The sequence below is a fragment of the Schistocerca nitens genome, chromosome 7 (assembly GCF_023898315.1).
Source record: "Schistocerca nitens isolate TAMUIC-IGC-003100 chromosome 7, iqSchNite1.1, whole genome shotgun sequence".
NCBI lineage: Eukaryota > Metazoa > Arthropoda > Insecta > Orthoptera > Acrididae > Schistocerca > Schistocerca nitens.
This window is the reverse complement of record NC_064620.1, coordinates 387,346,743-387,373,938: the sequence shown is the minus strand read 5'-3', so window position 1 is coordinate 387,373,938 and position 27,196 is coordinate 387,346,743. Positions and strand designations below refer to the sequence as shown.

Genomic DNA, 27,196 nt, shown 5'->3' with positions numbered 1-27,196 from the left:
AGTAAAATTTTTAATAATGACGTAAATGTCTGATCTTCTGGGCTCGAAATTCTTCTAGCTGGTTGTCCCCAAAGTGTTGATTTTTAAATGAGAGTCAAACACTCTGTGGTTTAAGAAATTCTTCATACATTCTTGCACATAGTTCATCTTGCATAAAAGGAAATTTACTTTGAAAGTAATGCTTTTCAAACCACCATTCGCAATATTTTCCTGTGACCTGTTAGTTAGAAATAGGTTTGTTTCAGCAGTTGCCAGAGTGCGCCAGATAACAGGCGCCACTGCACTTGCACAACTACAGTGACACAGGAAGCTGGTATGTTCGTATGTGTAAAACATTAAAAGATTTTGCATTAAAACGAATCTAATGTAAAAAGCTGTCATGTCACGCGCATCGGAGGCAATTTGTTGTTAAGAAGCACTGCATAGTCTCCGTAAATCCCTTGACACAGTTTGCTGTTGGCAGCCGCTTGTATGAGCACTGTGTTTTGTTGTTGTATATGACACATTTCCTTTGCGACTTGAGTTTTATTTTCGTTTTTTTCCCCCCCCCCGCTCTCATTCATGTTTTGTTGCTGCAGTATTATTCTGCAGAATCAGGATACAGTAATATTCTTTGTTAGAGTATTGGTTCTTACCAGTCAAAAATCACAAAAATTTTACTGAAAACTAAAGCAATGAAAAATTCCTGGAATTCTAAAAAATTCCTTGGTTTTTCCCAGTTTTCTCCCGGATGGAAAAATTTCCGGGCTATTCCCAGATCTCCCGGTTGTCCCAGGTCATATACACCCTGATAATGTAACTGGACAGATAAAAAAATCTACTCAGCAAGTGACAACAGGAGAAAATGGATGTAACAAGAGATTTTGTGTGTGCTCCTTCTTCCAGTAGAAGGACTCAAGGGGAAGAAAGAGAGGTGAAGGAAAAGGGCTGGAGGGGAAGGAAGAGATATGAAGGAAAAGGACTGGAGAGGTTTGGGAAAAGTGGTAGAGTTTGGAAAGTCAGCCAGGGACCCAGTTCAGGGGAGACTTACTATCCAGAACAAAATGGCACAGCTGACTGACAAAGTGGGCTATTGTGTGGTAATTAATTTTCTTGATTTAAACAGAACATACGAATGCAATGCTCCATCACAACACACCCTGATTAGTTGGCATCGATGCTTCCAGAGTGCTCAAACAATACTGAATGACAAAAAAGGAAGTGGAAGACTATCTCATTGTGAAAAATCAGGAACTGGAAGAGAAGTCAAGGCCCTGGTGCAAAAAGACCAGTGTATCACAATCAAGTTGACAGTGTAAAAAGTGAAAACCAGAAATTTATCAGTTACCAATATCTTGCATGACATTTTGAACATAACAAAGTTTGTCACCCACAGGGTTCCATGACTACTCACAATTCTTTAAAAAAGCCTGTTGATCCAAGACAGCAGTGAAGTTGTTGCAGATGTGTCACACCAGATTATCTGTTCAGTGGCCTAATCACCGTGGATCAGTGCTGCAGGTATTGCTATGACTCTGAGACAAAGGAGCAAAGGAAGCATTGGAAACATGTGGATTCGCCATGTAATCTAACCCCTCATTCCTAGTTTCAGCTACTGTCCACAATGTGCAAAGTCTTTTTTGAAGATTTCACGGGAGTAAGGTTATAATAAACGTTTTAGTTTAACATATCTTTTCTTGTAGAGTTGGCTCCAGTTGTGCTTGCCTTACGGCCTGAGTCCTGAAGCTGAAATTCTCACAATTTAAGTCCTCATGGTTGAATTGATCTAAATAATATTGAAGATTGTTATTGCAGAATTTTTGTTTTTACGTTAATTTATTTTGTAACATTTTAGTCTATCATGCAGGCTTTAGAATTTTCACATTAACAAAGCCGAAATTACATAGTTTGTTCAAAATACAAAAATACGTATGATCACATCAGAGGCATGCTTACTACTGCCTCACTCTGTGGTAATATCAATATTCCAAAGGGTTTACGATTTTTCTTGACAAAATAATTTCTATTAGTTTCCATTATTATTTCATAAATGAGACCAGAAAGAAACATAATAAAGAGTACTGGAGTGTGTGATTAATAATAGAAATCATAAGAGTGTTATATAATTTGTATTTTCATTAAAACACTTTAACTGTTCATTCAGAGTTAGTATTTATCAATTATAATACCCAAAATACTAATTCCTATTCATAAATTTTAGCTTGAAATACAACATATTGTGTATAAAATTATATGAAATTTTTCAGAAAAACGGCTGAGATAATATTAACCTGTCCAAAATTCAAAAAATATTACTGGTATCAACTAATACTGTTGAGGAAAAGTAATGCTAGAGGAGGATGTCCCATTACAATATCCCTCTCACATAATATGGAAACTATGTGTTTACAATATTTTGTGACCTAATAAGGTTTGCCAAACAGTGTACAAAATGATGCAAAAAGACAGAATACAGATGTATAGAAGTATCATATACAAATCATATTACAGAAAACACAACAAAAATATCTACTATACAAGTCATAATCTATACATATATGAGGACATGGCATTCAAATTTTCAGACCTGTGGAATGTTCTCTGACAAGACAATTATACAAAATCACTAAACTATAGAAATATGTGCAGAGGCAATGTAAATTACTAGTATTACAAATTGCAAGTTTATATATAGCCTGCCAACATTCAAGAACAGAAATCCAGAGCTTCGCAAATTGCAAAAACGTAACACGTGCATGCGTCGCAAGGTGTTCAAACATAGTGAGAAAAGACTACTACTACTGTAAACAATGTTGACACATATAATGTAGACTACATTTTACGATCACTATTCTCGAATTTTGAAGTTAGGTATGTCATTTCTTGAATCTGTACCCATTTCTTTCCAAATATGTGAAGTGTTTGTATGACCGCAACCATATCTGTTTGCGATTTCTGAACCTGAGAACATTTTCTTAAAAAGGGCTCCAGCATGACCAGCAGCAGCTAACAGAATATTATATTCAATTACAAATGAAGTGAACAAACATTCTGCTCTTATTGCATCAAAGCCATCTAAAGGAGTGGTAAAAAATGAACCAAATTTTCTACTGCTATTCAGCATTCATGTATTGGAGATGCGTTTAATGGATTTAATATGATTTATTAACTCAGCTCTTCCTCCATAAGAAATGTTTATATCACAAAAAAAGTTCAAATGTGTGTGAATTTCTAAAGTATCAAACTGCTGAGGTCATCGGTCCCTAGACTTACACACTACTTAAAGTAACTTATGCTAAGGACAACAAACACACACCCATGCGCAAGGGGGAGGACTCAAACCTCTGGTGGGAGGGGCTGCACAGTCTACATCTACATCTACATCTACATCCATACTCCGAAAGCCACCTGACGGTGTGTGACGGAGGGTACTTTGAGTACCTCTATCGGTTCTCCCTTCTATTCCAGTCTCGTATTGTTTGTGGAAAGAAGGATTGTCGGTATGCTTCTGTGTGAGCTCTAATCTCTCTGATTTTATCCTCATGGTCTCTTCGCGAGATATACGTAGGAGGGAGCAATATACTGCTTGACTCTTCGGTGAAGGTATGTTCTCGAAACTTTAACAAAAGCCCGTACCAAGCTACTGAGCATCTCTCCTGCAGAGTCTTCCACTGAAGTTTATCTATCATCTCTGTAACGCTTTCGCGATTACTAAATGATCCTGTAACGAAGCGTGCTGCTCTCTGCTGGATCTTCTCTATCTCTTCTATCAACCCTATCTGGTACAGATCCCACACTGCTGAGCAGTATTCAAACAGTGGGCGAACAAGCGTACTGTAACCTACTTCCTTTGTTTTCGGATTGCATTTCCTTAGGATTTTTCCAATGAATCTCTGTCTGGCATCTGCTTTACCGACGATCAACTTTATATGAGCATTCCATCTTAAATCACTCCTAATGCATACTCCCAGATAATTTATGGAATTAACTGCTTCCAGTTGCTGACCTGCTATTTTGTAGCTAAATGATAAGGGATCTATCTTTCTATGTATTCGCAGCACATTACTCTTGTTTACACTGAGAATCAATTCCCATTCCCTGCACCACGCGTCAATTCGCTGCAGATCCTCCTGCATTTCAGTAGAATTTTCCATTGTTAAAACCTCTCGATACACCACAGCAAAAGCCTCAGTGAACTTACGATGTCATCCACAAGGTCATTTATGTATATTGTGAATAGCAACGGTCCTATGACACTCCCCTGCGGCACACCTGAAATCACTCTTACTTCGGAAGACTTCTCTCCATTGAGAATGACATGCTGCATTCTGTTATCTAGGAACTCTTCAATCGAATCACACAATTGGTCTGATAGTCCATCTGCTCTTACTTTGTTCGTGAAACGACTGTGGGGAACTGTATCGAACGCCTTGTGGAAGAAACACGGCGTCTACCTGTGAACCCTCAAAACACGCAGCCACTTCGTGCAGCATCTAAATCCCACACACACATGGAAAAGAATGCGAATGTTTTACCTTTCCGCGATCATATAATACATGGAAATTCAGCAGAATATGCATCTCTGAAAGACTGATGATATTGTTTCTTAGTTGAACGCATCATGAAAACTCTAAATTGCACAAAAATTTGTCACACAATTGCACGAATACAGGAAACACCACATAAAACCAAGCATAAACAAAGCATTCCCGCTAACATGCAGTCAGAGCACAAAGAGTATGCAGCTATAATCTGTGAGATGTGATTAGCGATCGAACGTTCGATCAACTTTTGCTGGTGGTGTTTAAAACACACACAGTTAATGACAAAAGCCCAGCGATATTCTGTGAGAAGAGATTATTGATAATATTATCGGTGGACTTTCAGTCAAATTTCAAACACTCGCATCTCAGAGTAGCAGCTGTTATCGAAAGTCAAAACAGAAATGCGATATGAATGCAGAGGGCGGGAACAAGCTTGGCAGTAAAAAATCTGGGAAAAACGATGTTCATCTGGAAAACTGGAAGACTACCCCAAAATCCAGAAATCTTCCATGAAAACCGGAAAACTTGGAAGGTATGTTTTCATCCATAAGGATGTGAGGAAAGTTATACTTACGAGATCATCGAAAAAGAGAGGAAAAAAGTTCAGAGCCTAAGTGTACGATGAGTGAGCCAACTTGAAAAACTCACAATGATGGGTACAAACCAGAAGAATATACTCATTCATGAGTAGGATATAGCACAAAATGAATGAGCCACATAAAACAAAGTATGCAAGGATATGTTGACTCATAAAAGGAGAAAATAATGAAAAAATATTAGGGCCTATCCTTATGTTGTGAGGATCGACCCATGAATCTGAATCACACCGGGTACACACCAGCAAAAATGTTTCAATCCAACAAAATGAATTAAGTTCATGGTCATATATCAATACGTTTGATCATATGTAAAGAATAATTATAGGAAGCATCTAGCCTCAATCAATAGTTGCACACTCTCCTTGAGTACACACACATAGTCCATATGACCAGTGGTACTCAAAACAGAGTTAAGCATGAGTTTGCACACAACTCAAGTTCCAATGAGATAAAATAAAGTAGTACTCAGGATAAATACAGGTAATCAGAGTCGTAAACATCGAGTAGCTTGAGGAGAAAAATCAGTGTGTGAAATCAGAAATGTATACATCTTGTTATACAGTTTATATTTGATTTATGATCACAATCATAAATGCCTTCCACACTATTTGCTAATTGTTCATAAAAACTAACTTATGTACATAGAAGCCTAGAAGGTTCATTTACAACTGATAAAAGAAAAATACATACTGAATGTTGAGATAAGAAAATTCGTTAAAATGTATGACTACTAACCTATCAGTGCCTAGCTTTATGAGATTCTGTAAATTATTTACAACATGGTTCATAGAATGTACTCTTGAACTTAAGTTTTCACATTTCTTTGTTGAACATGACAAATCATCAGTCACAGAACATCAGCCTTCCACAGCATTATTTAAAGTTACATAAAGTATTGGGAAGTTAATCCCCCTACTTGAAAAAGCACACATTTATGTGGAATAACAACGTCCATGGCACTGACTACTTTTCTAATCAAATAGTTTCAGAATTTTTCAAACACAATAATTTCTTGGCTAACAGTTTACAAATTTCAGTCACAAGATTGATGTAGTTGAGAGATGCTTGAGAACGTCACCCAGCACCTATGATCTCCTGTAAGTTGACTGGACCAGCAAGGGTGTCAACGGTGCAGCCATACAGGGGTGTGGTAGTGGATCCGCTTACATCTTTCAGTTTCCTCCCTAGTTTCCTCATCAGATGCTCCAATGGATTCGTAACTTCCTCTCTAGCTTTCACATCTAATCCTGAAACATTGTTTTGTGTACTAAGTATGCTGTCCAATACCTCCATCACATCACACGGCATATGTTTCGCCTATCCATATTCAAAAAATGAATAAACAGGGTTTACGTCAGAATGGATTAAAAAGTGTTCACATATGAAACTTTAAGATACTACTCCTAATATCAACAGTACATTTGATAAAATGAGTCTTCACTCAAATTAAGACAACACCCATGACTTTTCCCAAAAGAGTTCATGACAATTAAAATTAATTCTTCTCTGCAGAGTACACAGGAATAACAACAATATTTAACACTGATAGCTTTCTAAGATAAGAAATTTATTGCTAGATATATAATGGCATTGTTCCACTTCAAAATTATAAAAGGATCTACTCATTTAGTCATATTGCATATATGTATCAAATTCTAAGGCACAAGTCTATTACAAAACAGAATTATATAGTTGTTTGAATCTGCAAATACAGTGTGGCACAGATTTAAACTCAGTCAATAGATAAGAAAGAACTTTAGAAATAACATCATCTTACATACTACATTCCTGACAATGGAGAAATTAAAGGAAATAAAATTAAAAAAAAATACATAGTGATGGACCATGTATATAAGCTTTCAGTTCAGTGATATTGCATAATCCAAATAACTTCTTACATTTAGGATACACAAGTCTGTATGCATTATGATGCAGGTTTTCAAGAATTATGAATGGCCCTATATAAATATCGAAAAATTTCTTTATCTCATATGTCAACACTTTAGATTTCTCTTTGGCTTTCACCAACACAAGATCTCCTACCTCAAACTTAGAAAATCTGCCTTTATTATCATGTCTCTGCTTTCTCTTATCCCTCTGCTTTTTCATCATCTCCCTGACACATTCTTCTCTCTCTTGCGGTGATAGAATTTTACAAGGAGGAAACTCAGCATTTTCAGAAATAATGTTAGCTGGGCTGCAATTAAACATGATCTTAAACGGTGAAAAACCTGTTGAGGAATGTTGTAAGCTGTTCATAATATCCTCAAAATCACTGACATAATCTATCCAACTGGTACAATTCTTAGTACAATATGTTCTATACACAGTCTTTCAATTTCTCTCATATATCTGTCCACAGGATTACTTGATGGATGGTACTCAAAGAATAGAATATGCCTTATTTTTGCATGATCAACAAAATCTTTCAAAGCTTGTGATGAAAATTGAGAAATGTTTTAGGATTACACACCTGATGAAAATATGTTTTCAAACTTACAAATGATTTGCTTTCTGGTAGCTTTCTTAAGTGGAAGTAGCTTTATGAACTTCAAAAACACATCAACCACTGCAAAAACGTAACAAAATCCATTCTTAGAAGTAGGCAAAGTCTATAAACATCCACAGACATGAGATCTAGATTACTATTAGGCAGTCTGTTTGCATTTGACCTCTCCTTGTTTGGTTACTTACCTTCACTCTTTGACACCTGTCAAGCTGGCAGTCTTCTTCTTGACTCTCCTTGCTATGTTATAAAAATAGATGTTTCCCTGAATCTTTTGTATACATTTGGTTGACCACAACAACCAAAACTCTGATGTGAAAAAGTAATTTAAGTATCAATACATTGTTATAGCCAACATACTTTCAAATCATCTGAGTCAGTTTTATGTCTCCTGAATAAAATACCCTTAAGCACCTAATAATATTGTTCCATATTTTCTTCTCCTTTCTTACCCAACAAGCTTTTAACCAATTTCCAATTTTGACCATGATTTTGATACCTGCATATGTCTCTTCAAATTTTCAAGATCACCTTTATCTCTTTTACAACTCTCAAGTACAAAATTTTAAACCCTTTCCCTCCTTCTCAAAACTTGTTAGATGAGTCACTCCTTAAAGGTAGACAAAGTATCAGCAACTACATTGTATATGCCCTTAATGTATCTGATTTCATAATTGAACTGCTGTAAAAACAAAGCCCAATGAGTGACTCTTTTACAGTACAGCTTACACTCCTGGGGATAACATATTGCTTTGTGATCAGTATAGATGACGACTTTGTGGTCTAGTAAATAACTTTTAAGCTTGTTGAATGCTCTATGTACAGCCAAAATTTCTTTCTCAGTTACAGTCCTTTCATGCTTCTGCTATACTCTACTAGCAAATGCAAGAGATCTATGTTCAATAACACCTTCAACTTCAACCTCCTGAAACAAATGATCACGCTAACCAACATCACTACTGTCTGTCATAATACAAAAAGGAAGAGACAAATTGGTCTGAAGAACACCTGCCTTCGACACAACTGTTCTTTGATCTCATCAAAAGCATCCTGATATTCCTGATTCCAATCTGAAACATATTCCTCTTCAAAAGTTCACACAGGCATCAAGCATTCAAAGCTTGGCTGCTACAAAATTTTCTATAGAATCCAGTTAACCCAAAAAATGATTTAAGCTGTTTTTTGTTGCAAGGAGTGGCAAAATTAGCAACAGCATCAATTTTCTCTATATCAGGTGCAATTTACTTCTCAGATATAACATGTCCTAAAAGTTTAACTTCTTCCACACATAATTTACACTTACCTATTTTCAAAGTCATACATCCTGATTCCAATTTTGAAAACACATCTCTTAATAGATCCAAATGTTGTTCCCAAGTCTTTTCAGTGACCAAAATGGCATCAACATACACAATTAATTTTGAACTCACTTTACTTCCCAAGACAGAATCCAGAGCTCTTATGAATTCAGCAACACATACATTTAGCCCAAATGGCACCACATCGTATTGGAAACACTTACCTCCACACAAAAATGCAGTATACATTCTAGAGTTAATTTCAAGTAGGATCTTTTGAAATCCAGAGGTCAAGTCCAAACTACTTATGAATTTTAGAAAATCAAATTTGTGTAACAGCTCGTCCATGTCCCCAGGATGGTCATTCTCTCTGATAAGAAACTTATTAAGATGTCTAGAGTCCAAAACAATTTGCATTCCACCATTTCTCTTACTTACCACAACCAAAGGATTATTTTAAGAACTCCTACACCTCTCAATTACACAATTACCCCCCCCCCCCCCCCCCCTGCCCAGCATGTTTCCATTTTCTCAATATCTTTCCCTACATCTTTCCTTTTTGAAAATGGTATATTATACAGCTTGAGAAAGAAAGGATGATGATCTCTAAGGTAAAGTGTGCACTGATAGCCTTCCACTTTCCCTGGTCTTTCATTGAACACATTTCTAAACTCCAATAACAAATTCCTAAGTTGTTCCTATTATTGCTCATCAAGAGTTGTAGCTTCCCTCTCTTTAGAATCTACTACACTTTCAACATCCTGATTCTCAGTTTCATCAGAATTTATATCATCATCAAATATCTGGTACTCATCTTGGTTCACACTGTTTTGCAAATAGATACAACTTTTCCCACAGTTTAAAATACAGAAATTAGTTTTCAAAAAGTATGACTTTTAAGTTCCAAAATAAACAACTCTTTAGCATTCCACTCAAAAGAAGCCTCAACTTTCACTATCCAATCCACACCAAGGATTATATTTTCTTCCAGACTAGAGATCACTAAGCATCCATGTTCAAAAGTCTTATCTTCTATACTAAAATTTAACAGTACCTGAAATTTTACCAACTTGCTTTGCTTACCTGTAGCTCCTCTTATCTTTATACCTTCAAAGGGCATTTCCACAAAAGTCTTGCTATACTTGCTCTTTTCTCTACATCGTTCGGACATACCACAAATTGGACTACCTGTATCAATCAAATAGTTACCTTCCCACTGATCGATCTAAATTTTAATATAAGGACACCCAAAATCTAAATCATCCTCTCTGTTGTCAGACACTTCATGCAAAAGATCACTTTCAGTTTCATCAAATGCTACATTCACATGGTCTTCACAAGCTTCTAGAAACTTTACAGGTATCATAGCATTACTTTGGTTACTCATGTTGCCAGGTAAAGTTTGAACACAACTAACATGACTTGTTACAGGAGGAACACAAAACACAATACTGTCAAAATTACATTTCCTCCTTAGATCCTCTTTCACTGACCAATTGGGACACAAATTCTGACTAACCACAGATAACTTATTCCAGAATGCATCTTTATCTACGTTATCCTCAATCTGGTCCCAAACAAACTTCAATAAGGTTTTCACCTTTATTCTCCAGGCTCACAGATACCTCACCTTTACTGTTTGGATCATTACACTGCATGACATTAATGAAAACCTGTTTTTACTGGATTGGTATTCCATGACCCTCAATTACATTACTTACCTTACCTGTGTTGTCAACATCATTTACAAATAACTCTAAAATTTCATTATTCTTGAACTCCATAAATATCATCATCATATTCTTCCAAAATTACTTTTCTTGAACTACACAAACACCTGATACTCATCATCATCATATTCCTCCAAAATTATTTCATCGACATCACCAACAATACAAATCTCATCTCCATCAAAGTTACTTACCTCACCTACATTCATTTGCAATGAGCCACCAGCCTCAGACTTACCAACCTCAGTTGCCTCACAGCTCTCATTCAAATCCACATAAAAAATACCATCTAGTTCAGATCAAATACAGTCATCAACTGATTTACGTAGATCAAAGAAGAAATCATTAGCACATACTGCATCAAAATTCCCACTACTCTCACATTCTGGTTTGGGATTAGCACCCACATCACCACAATTAAACATAGTATCCCAAAACTTTTGATCAAAATATAAATGAGAAATCTGATATTCCTTCTGATCAATTTCAGATACATGTGCCATATCATTAACACTGTTATTCTTGTCTAATTGCAAGTGTAACTTGGGGGTCCTGTGTTGTTCTGTTTCCTTGCCCCAAAACTGTGGACCTTCACTGAGATGAACTGCCATTTCCAAAGAAGTTACTTCTATGATTATTCCTTCTATTAAAATACCCATAGTTATCCCCATATTCCTATCCTGATGATGTTCAGACTTTCTCTCTCCATTGACACTTTGATCATGATGGAAGTTAGTATTATCTCTGGTTCTGTGATTACTCCCACTGTGATTTCCTATCATTGCGATTATTATGGTACACACTTCTTTCTACTGCCCTATCCAGCCTGTCAACATATCGCAAAAATTATTCAAGACAATTTGTCACGTCCAAGTGCTAAATTCCACTGCAATCTTTCTGGTAATCTCTTTTAAGTGCATCAATCAAGATCATTTATCAAATGGTTTGTCAATATGTGTTAATTTTTTAAGTTGGTTCTTTCAAAACTCTTTCAAAGTGTCATCCCCATTCTTATCATTAGGACCATTCAAAAATTCACTTGATTCTATGATGTGACTTACCAAATGAAAGTTCTGGCAGGTCGACAGACACACAAACAAACACAAACATACACACAAAATTCTAGCTTTCGCAACCAACGGTTGCTTCGTCAGGAAAGAGGGAAGGAGAGGGAAAGATGAGAGGATGTGGGTTTTAAGGGAGAGGGTAAGGAGTCATTCCAATCCCGGGAGCAGAAAGACTTACCTTGGGGGAAAAAAGGACAGGTATACACTCGCACACACACACATATCCATTCGCACATGCACAGACACGAGCAGACATTTGTAAAGGTAGAGAGTTCGGGCAGAGTTGTCAGTCAGGGCAGAAGTACAGAGGCAAAGATGTTGAAAGACAGGTGAGGTATGAGCGGCGGCAACTTGAAATTAGAGGAGGTTGAGGCCGGGCAGATAACGAGAGGAGAGGATATACTGAAGGGCAAGTTCCCATCTCCGGAGTTCTGACAGGTTGGTGTTAGTGGGAAGTATCCAGATAACCCGGACGGTGTAACACTGTGCCAAGATGTGCTAGCCGTGCACCAAGGCATGTTTAGCCACAGGGTGATCCTCATTATCAACAAACACTGTCTGCCTGTGTCCATTCATGCGAATGGACAGTTTGTTGCTGGTCATTCCCACATAGAAAGCTTCACAGTGTAGGCAGGTCAGTTGGTAAATCACGTGGGTGCTTTCACACGTGGCTCTGCCTTTGATCGTGTACACCTTCCGGGTTACAGGACTGGAGTAGGTGGTGGTGGGAGGGTGCATGGGACAGGTTTTACAGCGGGGGCAGTTACAAGGGTAGGAGCCAGAGGGTAGGAAAAGTGGTTTGGGGATTTCATAGGGATGAACTAACAGGTTACGAAGGTTAGGTGGACGGCGGAAAGACACTCTTGGTGGAGTGGGGAGGATTTCATGAAGGATGGATCTCATTTCAGGGCAGGATTTGAGGAAGTCGTATCCCTGCTGGAGAGCCACATTCAGTGTCTGATCCAGTCCCGGAAAGTATCCTGTCACAAGTGGGGCACTTTTATGGTTATTCTGTGGGAGGTTCTGGGTTTGATGGGATGAGGAACTGGCTCTGGTTATTTGCTTCTGTACCAGGTCGGCAGGGTAGTAGCGGGATGCGCAAGCTGTTTCCAGGTTGTTGGTGTAATGGTTCAGGGATTCGGGACTGGAGCAGATTCGTTTGCCACGAAGACCTAGGCTGTAGGGAAGGGACCGTTTGATGTGGAATGCGTGGCAGCTGTCATAATGGAGGTACTGTTGCTTGTTGGTGGGTTTGATGTAGACGGACGTGTGAACCTGCCATTGGCCAGATGGAGGTCAACGTCTGCCTTTACAAATGTCTGCTCGTGTCTGTGTATGTGCGGATGGATATGTGTGTGTGTGCGAGTGTATACCTGTCCTTTTTTCCCCCAAGGTAAGTCTTTCCGCTCCCGGGATTGGAATGATTCCTTACCCTCTCCCTTAAAACCCAGATCCTCTCATCTTTCCCTCTCCTTCCCTCTTTCCATCAGTCCCTATACCAGTTCCAAACTGAACAATCCATTGCCCTCACCCACCTAATCCTTCACCTACACATCAACTCAGCCAACGAACACACCCGTCAACACCTATCCTTAATAAAAGTCCTCAATCTTTCCTCTCCCACATCCACAACGGCTTTCAGAGCATCCTCCTACAGGCCAACCGCAAATTAGAACAGCATGCCACCCTCCACCTCAAAAAACTATCCAATCTCCTGGTTTCCCACCTCCGGAAAGGCAACTCACTCACCCTTCACAACCTTTCCAGCAAACCTCAACCTCCTCTCATTGCACACAAACCCAGTCTCTCCCATCTACTCAATCTCCCACTTCCAGCTCCACTCCCTCCAAAACGTCAAAATTCCAATCAACGCAATCTGGAACCACAACACCCTAATTCAGTAGTTAACCTTTCCTCCAAACCTCTCTCCCAATCCGAAACCTCTGTCCTATCCAAAGGCCTCACCTTCAGACCCACTCCCAGATTCAACCAAACAGCCCTCGTCAAAAATTTATTGCCCTACACTTGTACTCTCTGCTGGAAGTATCACTTTGCCACGAAGAAAAATGATTCTAATCCTACTCCTAATGTTCCAACTCTCCAAGAGACTATCCAAATTGAACCCTGCCTGGAACAGTTCTGTCCTCCGTCACAGCGGGACCCACCTCCTCTTCCTCAAAATCACCCTCTCCAAACCTTCCAGGAATTTCTGACTTCCAGCCTTGCCTCTCAATCCTCCTTAAAAGACCTTAATCCTACTCCCAACATCACCACTGCTGAAGCCCAAGCTATCCGTGATCTGAAGGTTGACCGATCCATCGTCATTCTTCCGGCGGACAAGGGTTCCACGACCGTGGTACTTGATCGTCAGGAGTATGTGGCTGAGGGACTGCGTCAGCTTTCAGACAACACCACATACAAAGTTTGCCAAGGTAATCTCATTCCTGATGTCCAGGCGGAGCTTCAAGGAATGGCTCTGAGCACTATGGGACTTAACATCTATGGTCATCAGTCCCCTAGAACTTAGAACTAATTAAACCTAACTAACCTAAGGACAGCACACAACACCCAACCATCACGAGGCAGAGAAAATCCCTGACCCCGCCGGGAATCGAACCCGGGAACCCGGGCGTGGGAAGCGAGAACGCTACCGCACGACCACGAGATGCGGGCGCTTCAAGGAATCCTCAGAACCTTAGGCCCCCTACAAAACCTTTCACCTGACTCCATCAACCTCCTGACCCCACCGACACCCCGCACCCCTACCTTCTACCTTCTTCCCAAAATTCATAAACCCAACCATCCCGGCCGCCCCATTGTAGCTGGTTACCAAGCCCCCACAGAGCGTATCTCTCCCTACGTAGATCAACACCTTCAACCCATTACATGCAGTCTCCCATCCTTCACCAAAGACACCAACCACATTCTTGAACACCTGGAATCCTTATCCAATTTGTTACCCCCAGAAACCATCCTTGTAACCATTGATGCCACTTCCTTATACACAAATATTCCGCAAGTCCAGGGCCTCGCTGCGATGGAGCACTTCCTTTCACGCCGATCAACTGCCACCCTACCTGAAACCTCTTTCCTCATTACCTTAGCCAGCTTCATCCTGACCCAAAACTTCTTCACTTTTGAAGGCCAGACATACCAACAATTAAAGGGAACAGCCATGGGTACCAGGATGGCCCCTCGTACGCCAACCTGTTCATGGGTCGCTTAGAGGAAGCCTTCTTGGTTACCCAGGCCTGCAAACCCCAAGTTTGGTACAGATTTATTGATGACATCTTCATGATCTGGACTCACAGTGAAGAAGAACTCCAGAATTTCCTATCCAACCTCAACTCCTTTGGTTCCATCAGATTCACCTGGTCCTACTCCAAATCCCATGCCACTTTCCTTGACGTTGACCTCCATCTGGCCAATGGCCAGCTTCACACGTCCGTCCACATCAAACCCACCAACAAGCAACAGTACCTCCAATATGACAGCTGCCACCCATTCCACATCAAACGGTTCCTTCCCTACAGCCTAGGTCTTCGTGGCAAATGAATCTGCTCCAGTCCCGAATCCCTGAACCATTACACCAACAACCAGAAAACAGATTTCGCATCCCGCAACTACCCTCCCGACCTGGTACAGAAGCAAATAACCAGAGCCACTTCCTCATCCCCTCCAACCCAGAACCTCCCACAGGAGAACCACAAAAGTGCCCCACTTGTGACAGGATACTTTCCGAGACTGGATCAGACACTGAATGTGGCTCTCCAGCAGGGATACGACTTCCTCAAATCCTGCCCTGAAATGAGATCCATCCTTCATGAAATCCTCCCCACTCCACCAAGAGTGTCTTTCCGCCGTCCACCTAACCTTCGTAACCTGTTAGTTCATCCCTATGAAATCCCCAAACCACTTTTCCTTACCTTCTGGCTCCTACCTTGTAACCGCCCCCGCTGTAAAACCTGTCCCATGCACCCTCCCACCACCACCTACTCCAGTCCTGTAACCCGGAAGGTGTACACGATCAAAGGCAGAGCCACGTGTGAAAGCACCCACGTGATTTACCAACTGACCTGCCTACACTGTGAAGCTTTCTATGTGGGAATGATCTTGTATTCTGGCCAATTTACTATTGTTATTTGTCTTCATTTCCTTCTGAAACTCTTTGTCTTTAAATATGTCTGCTTGTGTCTGTATATGTATGGATGGATATGTGTGTGTGTGCGAGTGTATACCCGGCCTTTTTCCCCCTAAGGTATATCTTTCCACTCCCAGGATTGGAATGACTCCTTACCCTCTCCCTTAAAACCCACATCCTTTCGTCTTTCCCTCTCCTTCCCTCTTTCCTGATGAGGCAACAGTTTGTTGCGAAAGCTTGAATTTTGTGTGTATGTTTGTGTTTGTTTGTGTGTCTGTCGACCTGCCAGCACTTTCATTTGGTAAGTCACATCATCTTTGTTTTTGGATATATATATATATATATATATATATATATATATATATATATATATATATATATATATATATATATATATATATATATATCATTCATGTCTGACACAAAACTGTCTCGGTAGTGGTGCAGAAAATCCACTGGATGTAAGTTATCGGATGGATGGAAGCTTTTGATAGGAGTGTTGGACCATGCAATACCATTGTTTACACACTGTCTTTGGTTCAGACAAACTTCCTGAAGTGCTGAAATTTTTTGATCTACAACAGTTACATTAGTTTGCTTATTTATTACTACAATTAAACATTTTTGATTTAAACTGGCAATTTTTTTCTTCCACTACGGCCTTCTGTTCAACTCTGATGTCATCAACATTCCTTGATTGTTTCACTGACTTAGTTACAAACCCATTTTCCAAAACAATACATTATACATTTATTTTCTAAAACATCAACTTTTTCATTCACACTTTTTAACCATTCTGACAACCCATTTTTTGTGCTGAAACTTGATTACTAAGTTTATCTATCTGATCTTGTATTCTGGCCAATTTACTACTGTTATTTGTCTTCATTTCCTTCATTTTTGCCAAAATTAATTGCAAAATATCAGTTTTTACTGTTTCTTTACTGACTACAATTTTATTCTGGTTAGACATGTCGTGACTGTATCCTACAGCTTTCATTTCTACCTCACTTTTGCTTTCACCCCTTTTCATTTTGTTAATAAGCTCACGAGTTCATAAACAAATTAAATTCGCAAATAGTGTGTACTTGTCTTTCCTTTTTGATGTCTTTGATTGTGTCTTGTAAAGTCCTCTTCCTTTTCATTCAATCCGGTCCGTCATTATTAGTAGTACATCATCAGCATTGGTATGATTTGCTTTGTTGGGCAGCCTTCGGTTTTTTGTTCCGGTTGATCCAAAATTTTTTCGTACATAAATTTCAAAACTTACCAAAATAAAGCACTTTCTGCAACAGACAAAACTTCATTATTAATCAACTAATAACAGACAATGCCCACACTTGTAATCTACCTCATCCTTCCTACTTGCAGCTATTGTCCATAACATGCAAAGTCTTTTCTGAAGATCTGAAAGCAGTAAGACTACAATAAACTTTTTAGTTTACTTATCTTTTCTTGTAGAGCTAGCTCCAGTTGTCCTTGTCTAGGGGTTTCATTCTTGAAGCTGAAATTCTCACATTTTAGGTCCTCCTGGTCCAATTGATATAAATAATTTTGAAGACTGTTGTTGCAGAATTTTTGTTTTTACATCAATTCATTTTGTCACATTTTAGTATATCACACTTAGGCTTTAAAATTTTCACATTAACACAGCCAAAATTACATTGTTTGTTCAAAATACAAAAATACATCTGATCACATCAGAGGCATGCTTACTGCTCCCTCACTCTGTGGTAATAACAGTATTCCAAAGGGTTAACAATTTTTCTTGACAAGTGAATTTCTATTAGTTCTGATTCTTATTTCATAAATATGTCCAGAAATAAATGTAATAAACAGCACTAGATTGCGTAATTAATAACAGAAATCACAAGTGTGCCAAATAATTTGTAATTTCAAATGTTTCTAAAAAAAGAAAAAAAAACTGTACATTCAGAATTAGTATTTATCAATTATAACATCCAGAATAATAATTCCTATTCACAAATTTTAGCTTGGAATATACATATTGTGTTATTGGTCTCTTCTACTTCTGTTGAGGAAAAATAATGCTAGAGGAGGATGGAACAAGCAAACGAACCATCTCTCATTATGTATGTGATGCTGAGTGGTTTTGGGGACTGCCATGGTGTGGCATTAATAGATTACACTTGTAAGGTCCAAGTTGTCACAGGAACTTACTACTAACAACTCCTGATAAGGTTATGCAAGGCCGTCATAACTAAGTGTTGCTGGAAGCTGTGCAAAGGGGCGTTTTTGCTCCACGTCAATGCTCCAGCTCATACTGTACAGGACAAAATCATACATTCTACTTCTCTGGACTACCAAATTTTGCTTCATACACCATATTCTCCTAATATGACACCTGGTGACTTATTCCTCTTTCTGTGAATGAAGTAAGCTTTGTGTGACAGGTATTTGCAGAATGACAACAATTATTTTCAACACGGAACATCTTCTGAATAGCGTAAATAGAATCTTCCGCGACCAAGGTCTCCACCAATTTACCTATCATTTAGATAGATATGTAACACAGATGAGTGAATGTGCAGAGAAGGACCACCAACAACCCCCAAGTTTCATGGTCACAGCTAGATTTTTACAAGGTGCTGATCGATATTTTATGACTACCCCACATATAGCGCATGCAAAAATGTGATGGCAATGCTCAGAAGACATGTGCCACTAATTCTGAAAGCAGTTATTTTGTAAATTTAGAGAAATATCTTTTAGGAAGACTGCACAACAATTCTGCTACCATCATCACATTTCTTACAGTGAGAATAAGATAGGAGAAAGTAATTATATCAACACAATGACTCCCTTATGAAAACTGTAAAATTACAAGGAGACTAGTCACCACAAGAATAATTAGAGCACATACAAGGGCACAGAGTCCGTCAGTTCTTCCTTGCTCTACGTGACAATGAAATACGATTGACAGTCACAATACAGTGGTCTCCATTACCCTTGTAAAGTTGCTTGCAGTGTGTATGCATAGACGAAGATGTAGAGCTCATACAACATTTATTCTCCTGTCAAACATGTAAATCATACAATTCTCACTGCATGAAAATCTAAGATAACTGATTATAGTGTCGGACCCCTGATGTTTATTGCAGAAGCTGCAATACATAGCATATTAAACAAGTGATAAAATAAGCAGTCTAAATGCAGAAATAGGTTGTTACTGAATTATGGTGGTTAAATTATTCTAAACAACAGAGCACATTAGAAAAGATAATTACAATGTAACAGCAACAATCTTTACCCATTTGTGGAGAATATGTTCTTGAAGTGATGTGCAGCATTTATATATGTAGCTGTAACATATCTAAGGATACAAGCATCCTCGCTATGTAGTATAATGGCACCATTCAGCACATTGAGGAATAGGTGAATATCTCCTGAGTAAGCAAAGTTCCCGGCCATAGCCTCAAACATTCTAGCTATTAGTCGTACCCACATGAATTTATGGAGAACATCAAGGCCCAGTAGTTCCTGTGAAATAGAAAACAAAGCAATGCATTTATTTTTACGTTTCATGGGTTGTGAAGAGAGGAAACTCTACACATTCGAAAGAAGTCAAAGGGTGCATTTCACTGTAAAGATTACAACAGATCAACTGAAAGCTTTGACTTGTTATGTTAATACGGGACTCAACTGTATATAGTGAAGGACTGCCCTAGGTGGAATATAAATAGTGGTAACAACTAACAGTATAGATGAGGCATCGAGTCATCAAAAGGCACGTAAACAAGATTGAGAATGTGACTCTTCAAGTTTTCCTGGTGGATGTGTTGTAAATAGTCTTCACGGGTTTTCTGCTGGATCGTGTTGTGCAAATTCAACAATATTTCCTTGGAACAACTGTCCGACATCTTCAGGTGGCTCAACCTTGCTCGTGGCTAGGCACAACTGATGGTATCCCCACACCGATGCCCCGTTTTTAGAACACGAGTGCAAAGAATGCGGAGCCACGGAAATCGTGCATGCGCAGTTATTTGCATATTCAAACTCCCTCTGCCGAAAATCTGAGAGTGGCTCTCACGCATGTACACTGTATGCTGCGTTTGTCAAGTGCGGTCAAATGTTGCTCATCAATGTACCTACGTTTCTTCAGCATCTGAATTCACTCCATCTGAATATAAACCTCACAATGGAAGTGAAAAAGATGGTAGTTTACCTTTCCTTGATGTTTTGGTATGAAGGAAAGCAGATGGAACATTGGGACACAGCGTCTACCACAAGCCAACGCATACAGATCTATGTCTGCAGGCCACAAGCTGCCATCATCCTGCACAATGCGGTAATGCATTACGTACGTTAATTCATAGAGCACATGTGGTATCTGATCCTGAGAGCCCATCAAGTGAATTACAACATTTGAAGACAGTGTTCCGACAAAACGGTTATTCTGAGAGACAGATATGTAATGCATTCAGGCCCAGGTGAGTTCAGTCTATGGAGCAGAATGAAGATACGAAGACACCCACCACTTTGGCCTTTTTGCTGTATTTTGGTGCCATGTCGTCAAGAATTGGACAAGTCCTCAGGAGATACAGAATTAAGTGTGTTTTTCAACCATAGGCAAAACTGAGAAACCTGTTGGGTTCGGTTAAAGATGACCTTGGACCGAGGAAATGTGGTGTGTACAAGATTCCTTGTCAGTGTGGGGCGGCGTATATATGCCAGACATGCCCCACAGGACACGAACACTGCAATGAACATCAGTGTCGTACACGCCTTCGTCAACCGGAAAAGTCAGCAATTGCAGAACACTGCCTCATTACAAGACATCATATGATTTATGAAAAGACAGAAGTTTTACCCCGGCGTCATCTTTCTGGGACTGCATCATTAAGGAAGCAATACATATCTGTACAGCCGATAATCTCATCAACAAGTATACAGGATTTCATCTGAGCACAGCCTGGAACCCTGCATTGGCTGCTATTAAATCACAACGCGAAAATCAAGGATTCTTTGATAACAGACCCGTTATAACACTGGCCTAATAAGGCCGTTGGTGAGTAACATCTGGCTGCACTTGACAAATGCTGTGTACAGCGCATGTGCGGGAGAGCCAATCTTTGATTTTCGGCAGAGGGAGTTTGAATATGGCAAATCACTGTACATGTGTGATTTTTGCGGCTGCACATTCTTCACACATGTGTTCTAAAAACGGGGCATTGGTGTGCGGATACCATCAGTCATACCTAGCCACAAGCACGGCAATCCTACCTAGCCACAATCACGGTTGAACCTCCTGAAGATGTCGGACAGTTGCTCCGAGGAAATATTGTGGAATTTGCACAATGTGACCCAGCAGTAGACCCATTAAGACTATTTACAAGATTGAGAATGTTGCAAAATTTTGGATAAATCATTCTTTAGCATTAATAAAATACTGGCACACATGGATTATTATATGGTCCGGACTGATTACATTGAGCCAGCACTGTAACTTGACTGGAATGAGGGGTTGAATTGGGTAGGGTGGAGAGGGGATAAAGGAGGTGGGCGGGGGGGGGGGGGGGGAGTGAAGGTTGGGAAATGATGGCTGATGGTTGGGACGGAGAGGCAGCAGTCACACACGATAGGAATGCGGCACTAATGAGTTTGTTCTGCCACAGGAAGAAGGGGGCTGGGGTGTTGAGATGGGGTGGGGGATGCATTGAACAATGACATGGAAGAGTTGATAGGGAGGGGGAGACAGGAGAGAGGTAGGGGAAAGCTCGTTGAGTGAGGTGAAAGTGGATGTGAATCAGGAGCTAACAGAGATTAAGTGCAAGAGGATAGTGGGATCAAAGCATGTGTTGCAAGAACAGTTTTCATCCATGTCTTTCAGAGATGCTGTTTTTGGTGAAGAAGGATCTTATTGGTATGGCTGACATGGTTTAGTTCTGGCAATTTAGTTTGGAATGACAGCTAGTTGGTAGCCATGCTCGCATAAAATACTGTGCATAAGTTACAGCAGAGGTAAAACTGCCTTCAGAGATAACCCTGCACCTAATAGGGCAGGATATCACTGTGACAGGAATTAATTTTTAAGTTCATCATCTTTTACAATCTGTAACATTGCAAATGTTTTGTGAGAGAAAATATTTTTTCTTATTGAAATTCATGGTGCTGTGAATGTCAAACCTTTTTTTATTTGAGTATCATATTAATGTTTCACTGTTCCATTTTATGATTTCCTTTTTCACAAAATACATCTCAAGACTTCTCTGCAATAAATCTAACATTAATTTTAAATCAGGATAGACTAATTATTGATTTTTTACATGAAACTACATTGTTGGACTTAATTACTAGGCCAGCTATCCGTAAACAATGAGAATGAAGCTGACATTACAATCATTTTATGAACAGAACAGAAACGAAATTGATCACCAAGATCCTAGGGCCCCTAATATCACAAAAATTAACTTAAATGTAACTTCCACTTGCTGCAGCCAAACAAAAGGGATCCTTAGTAGCAGACAAAAATAATTTAATATTATCAATTTTAAATTGTGAACTGGAAACAGATAATGAGAAAGTAGTGCACAGTGTACAGTGATATATAGTGTAATTAAAAGGAGAGAATTCTCATGATATTTATTCCAACCAGAGAAATAGATAATGGTGAAGAAGATGACATTACTCAGAAAGATGTGAATATGGTGATTATCAAATCAAAGATTTTCTTAAGACCCTATGTGATGAGAATATTATTGCTTAAACAATCTGGTAAAATCAAAATACTTGATGTTTTCTCTTGCCTAAGTAATGGGTAATACATTCAAAAAATATTATCATAGAAATATATCTAACAATAAGAAAATTTTGATGCACTATTAAACTCAAGTCTTACAACATTTCAAAAGTTTCAGTATTATTGTATTGAGCGGAGTTTTTTCACTCAGTACTAACCTTGTGTTGACTCTATTAACCAGCCATCTCAACAAGACTATGACTTTCTAAAATCATGCCCCAAAATGAGGTCCATTCTGATTGATATTTTGCCCATCACACCTAAAATAGCTTTTCATTGCCTCTGCAGTCTCTTTCAGTATCCTGATCAGGCCCTATGCTCCTTCTGCTCCCATTTCCCTGTCCTTAGGCTCCAACCCTGTGCCTGTCCACACTGTAAGACTTGCTGTTCACCATCTTGTGCACCACTGTCATTTAATCACTGATTGGCATCCTCATGGAGTTTATATGCAGCTCTGTGCTTATTATGTCACTGACTATTATTATTAAAACAAGAACAGTTGAAAAAAGTACTCTTGTAGACTCTTGACGCAACCTTGTTAGAGGCAAGACTCATTTTATGATTCATGTTAAGAAATGTCATCGTATCCAAGCCAACTTTCTTTACTGTAACTCAATTTGTTTCTAATGTCTGACTGTATGAGAGACTTGCAGGAAGTTATATATTCATGTGGAAAGTGAAATTTTTATTGTGTATGGAGGTCAAATACACCATTAGTTGACGAAAAGTAAAGTTTGTATGTCTACTTATTTCATAAGTAGAAAGAGTCTAAAAATTCCTGTACCTGGCGTTATTTGATGAAGAAGAAGTCAAGGGGATTTCCAGCAGCTGGCTATTCAGTAAAGAAGAGTGGCTGCAAATTCCAAAGTAAAGAAGTGGAAAGTGGTTTGGGGGAATAAGCCGATATAAACCAGATCCACACTCACACTTTAAGTTGTCAGAACGTTAGACTGGTTGAAGTAATGCTTAGCAGTAGACAGACCATGTACATACATGGGTAATGTTTTTGTGAAGAGAGGTGGCATTGATGGTGAAAAGCAAGGTGTGTGGTGCGAGAGAGATAGGCACAGATTTCAGACTATCTAGAAAATGGTTAGTGTATTTAATATAGGAGGGGAAAAATGAAATGATTGTATGGCATTGTTGGGTGGGAGGCCTGTTCTGGTGTTAAGTCCCATAGTGCTCAGATCCATTTGCTCAGAGCCTGTTCTGGGGATGTTCGGCTGCCGAGTGTAATGCTTATTTCAGTCAATGCCACGCTGGGTGACTTGCATGCTGGTGATGAAGATGAAATGATAATGAGACAACACAACATCCAGTCGATGAGCAGAGAAAATCTCCAACATGGCCAGGAACAGAACCCAGTCCCTCTGCATGAGAGGCAAGCACATTAACACTGAGCTAAGCAGGTGGACATAGCGGGGGAGTCTTTGTTCTACAGGCTGCAGGTGCTGATCAACCATGGCAGAGATATGTTTAGTGGGTGCTTCAAAGCCAGTAATGTGGTAAGGCCAGGGTGATAGGGTTTGTGGACCTTAGGAAGAACTAAAGGTACTTGCTACCCACCTTGTCTAAATTTAAGTTAATTTATGTGAGCTCAGCATTTCTTTTCATTAAGTACATCCTTTCTTTGCTCCCTTTATTTCTACATCTTTTATTTTCTGATCTGTCTGTTTATTTTCCTCACCCCCTCACATGTCTACCAGGTAAAATGCACTTAGCTTTCCACTCTTATTGACTGTTGCAAGATGATTTTTCAGTAATCTGGGAACACATCATTTGGGTGGGGTAAAAAGTTCTATCGATTGAGATATTAATCTTTGTGAGGGGCCTGAGTTTTGTATATGTCAATTTGTATGACACGGATGGGATCTTGATGGTAGATGCCGTATACAGAAGTGTCAGAAATCTGGTGTAGACCCTTGCTTGCCTTCACAATCAGTCGTAGTAGTGCTGATGTCTCCACAAAACAACTTAGGAGTACGTATCTTGTCACTCAGTACTGTCCTGGTCTTGAATGTATTAATCAGCTACTTTGACAAGGCTATGACTTCCTAAAATTGTGTCCTGGAATGATGTCCACTTTGTCTGAGATTTTGCCCACCACAATTCTCACCACTCTGCAGGTCAAAACAGTTGTTACATGTACTGGTTCTTGCTACCCACCTTGTCTAAATTTATGTTAATTTATGTGAGCTCAGCATTTCTTTTCAATAAGTAAATCCTTTCTTTGCTCCCTTTATTTCTAGGTCTTTTATTTTCTGATCTGTCTGTTTCTTTTCCTCACCCCCTCACATGTCTACCAGGTATAATGCACTTAGCTTTCCACTCTTATTGACTGTTGCAAGATGATTTTTCAGTAATCTCAGTCTTTCTTATTACCCTATCTTCCAACTTCAAGTTCTCAGGTTTTCAAATCTTGTCTGATGTAGGCGCCAACAATCAGGCTTTCCCTCTTAACCTTCCCAGTAAGTCTCCCCTGACCCAGGGTTCTGGGTGATTTTCACACAACTCTCCCCATTTCCTAAACCTTACCAGTTCTTTCCCTTCATCCCTCTTCCTTTCCCTTCAGTCCTTCTGCCGGAAGGAAGAGCCACTGGCTCCAAAAGCTTGAGCATTTTCATGTCTTTTATAGGTGTTTGCTTTTGCTACAACTTGGTGAATAGATTTTTTTTATATATCCATACTACATTACATTTTCAAACACTGATTATTTTCATTGACACTTAGATTAACACAGACAAAGACCTGGCTCAGGGGGTGGAGGATGAATGACAAAATTGGGTGTAAAATTTTCAAAGGAAGTATTGTAGCATTCTCTTGAAGTGATCTTTTTGGGATATCACAGAGATTTACAGTGGTCTCATGGAGACTACAATCCCATTCCCCCTTACAATCGGTTTTAATGAATAAGGTGCCTCATTTGGTTCCCCTTGACTAATAACTGAATACACAGGCTTTTTTGAAAATCCCACATCTTCCCAATTATGTTTGTTTTTAAATGATATGCTAGTAACATACAAAATAATATAGCATGTAACACTATTCTTTAAAAACAAGTATCTGGCAAAATTAAGCACTGAAAGAGCTGTACACCAACAATCTGCAATTGTATCAAAATTATTTATGTGAAAAAATGTATTTCAAAGAATTTAGAGCAGTTAAATATGACAAATGCAGTGTTACAGATTCAAAAGGTTGAAAATGCTTGGACTATTTTAAAAATTGTTCAGAAACAACACTTAAATACACTGCAGAATACCAACCTTGCCCATTTCACCTCCTTTGTACAAGTCAAGGTCTGCTTCCAGAGCTTTTCTTGGAAATGAAGGAAGCTTCATGAGTTCCTCATGGAGAAACACAACTCTCTGCACAACCTTGACAAAGAGAAAGATAAAAACTTATGCAATCGTTTAGTTAGAAATGAGAAATTATTAAAGAAAAACAAATCTATAAATGTGGACACAGTATATGCATGGATTAATGTAGGGAAGAAGCATACAGAATGAAGAAAAAGGTTTCTTAATGGACCACTATTTGCTTTTGAATTCTCTCCCCCATTCTAGATTAATTTATCACTATGTACTGACACATGCACGGACACATCCCACCACATCATAGGAATAAAGATCTATGACATCATTCAAAAACACTAACATAATCTTAAAATGAAGAGACAACATGATTATGAATAAATGAAGGTATACACTTACAAGGCAATTTTCAGTTTTTATAAATCATCTAAAGACTGAGCAACTGCTTATTTAAAGGAGAGAATAAGAAGTGAGGAATAATAATAGCTCTTAGATTTTTGAGAGCATCATACAGAATAAAATACACAAAAAATAGGCATACACAGTCAGAAACAAATTAAGAGTTTACTTAGTCTCACCTCATATAGCTTAAAACAATATCTAAAAACTAGACTTGAAAAAGGTTATTTCTCAAACAAGAATTATTAAGAGCTCTGTGCACCCACAAACCCAGAAACATATACATCCAGCCTATGTACTTTTTCTTTCTATAAAAATGATTCTGCTGCTGTCACACTCTTTTATATGTGCCAGGTAACTTTGGACACATACTGTGCTGCAGAAGTGATGCTGCCAAAGAGTGCAAATGTAAGAGGATTCAAACAGCCCTTGTATTGTAGCAGGCACTCAGGTCCTTTGAGTCATACTGCAGAACATGTGTGGCAACTATGTACTGGGTGTCCCCCCCCCTCCCCCCCTATCCAAAACAGATGGTTCTTCTAGGCCCGTTCATGCACTTAGTCAGTTTGTTGACTGTCATTCTTATACAAAACACTGTACAGTGAACTCACTGAAGTTGGTAAGCACCATGTGTTGTTTCATATGTTTCTCTTCCTTTTATGTCATAGGATTACAAGTGGTGTGACTAGAGTGTGGTAATGAGCAAATGCATGGGACATTTTCAGAACGGGAAGAAATGCAACAGCTGGAACCTTGGATAGGGATGACAGTCTGGGAATATCATACAAGTTGATAAAGACATTAGAAAATGTGAGGGTAGAAGCCTATGGCATCAATTTTATAAGTGAAGTAGACCAAC

The 27,196-nt window shown here is 39.0% G+C and overlaps 1 protein-coding gene across 1 annotated transcript in view; it reads right to left on the bottom strand.

Annotated features, from left to right (window-relative positions):
• Positions 1-27,196, bottom strand: part of LOC126194994 (protein unc-80 homolog) — a 1,036,886-nt gene that overhangs the window by 257,942 nt on the left and 751,748 nt on the right. Inside the window, exons 45-46 of the mRNA XM_049933411.1 lie at positions 25,891-26,001; positions 19,136-19,365 (exon numbers count right to left, since the gene is read on the bottom strand). Of these exons, the coding sequence (XP_049789368.1) occupies positions 19,136-19,365; positions 25,891-26,001 (341 nt within the window). The remainder of the gene's footprint in view (positions 1-19,135; positions 19,366-25,890; positions 26,002-27,196) is intronic.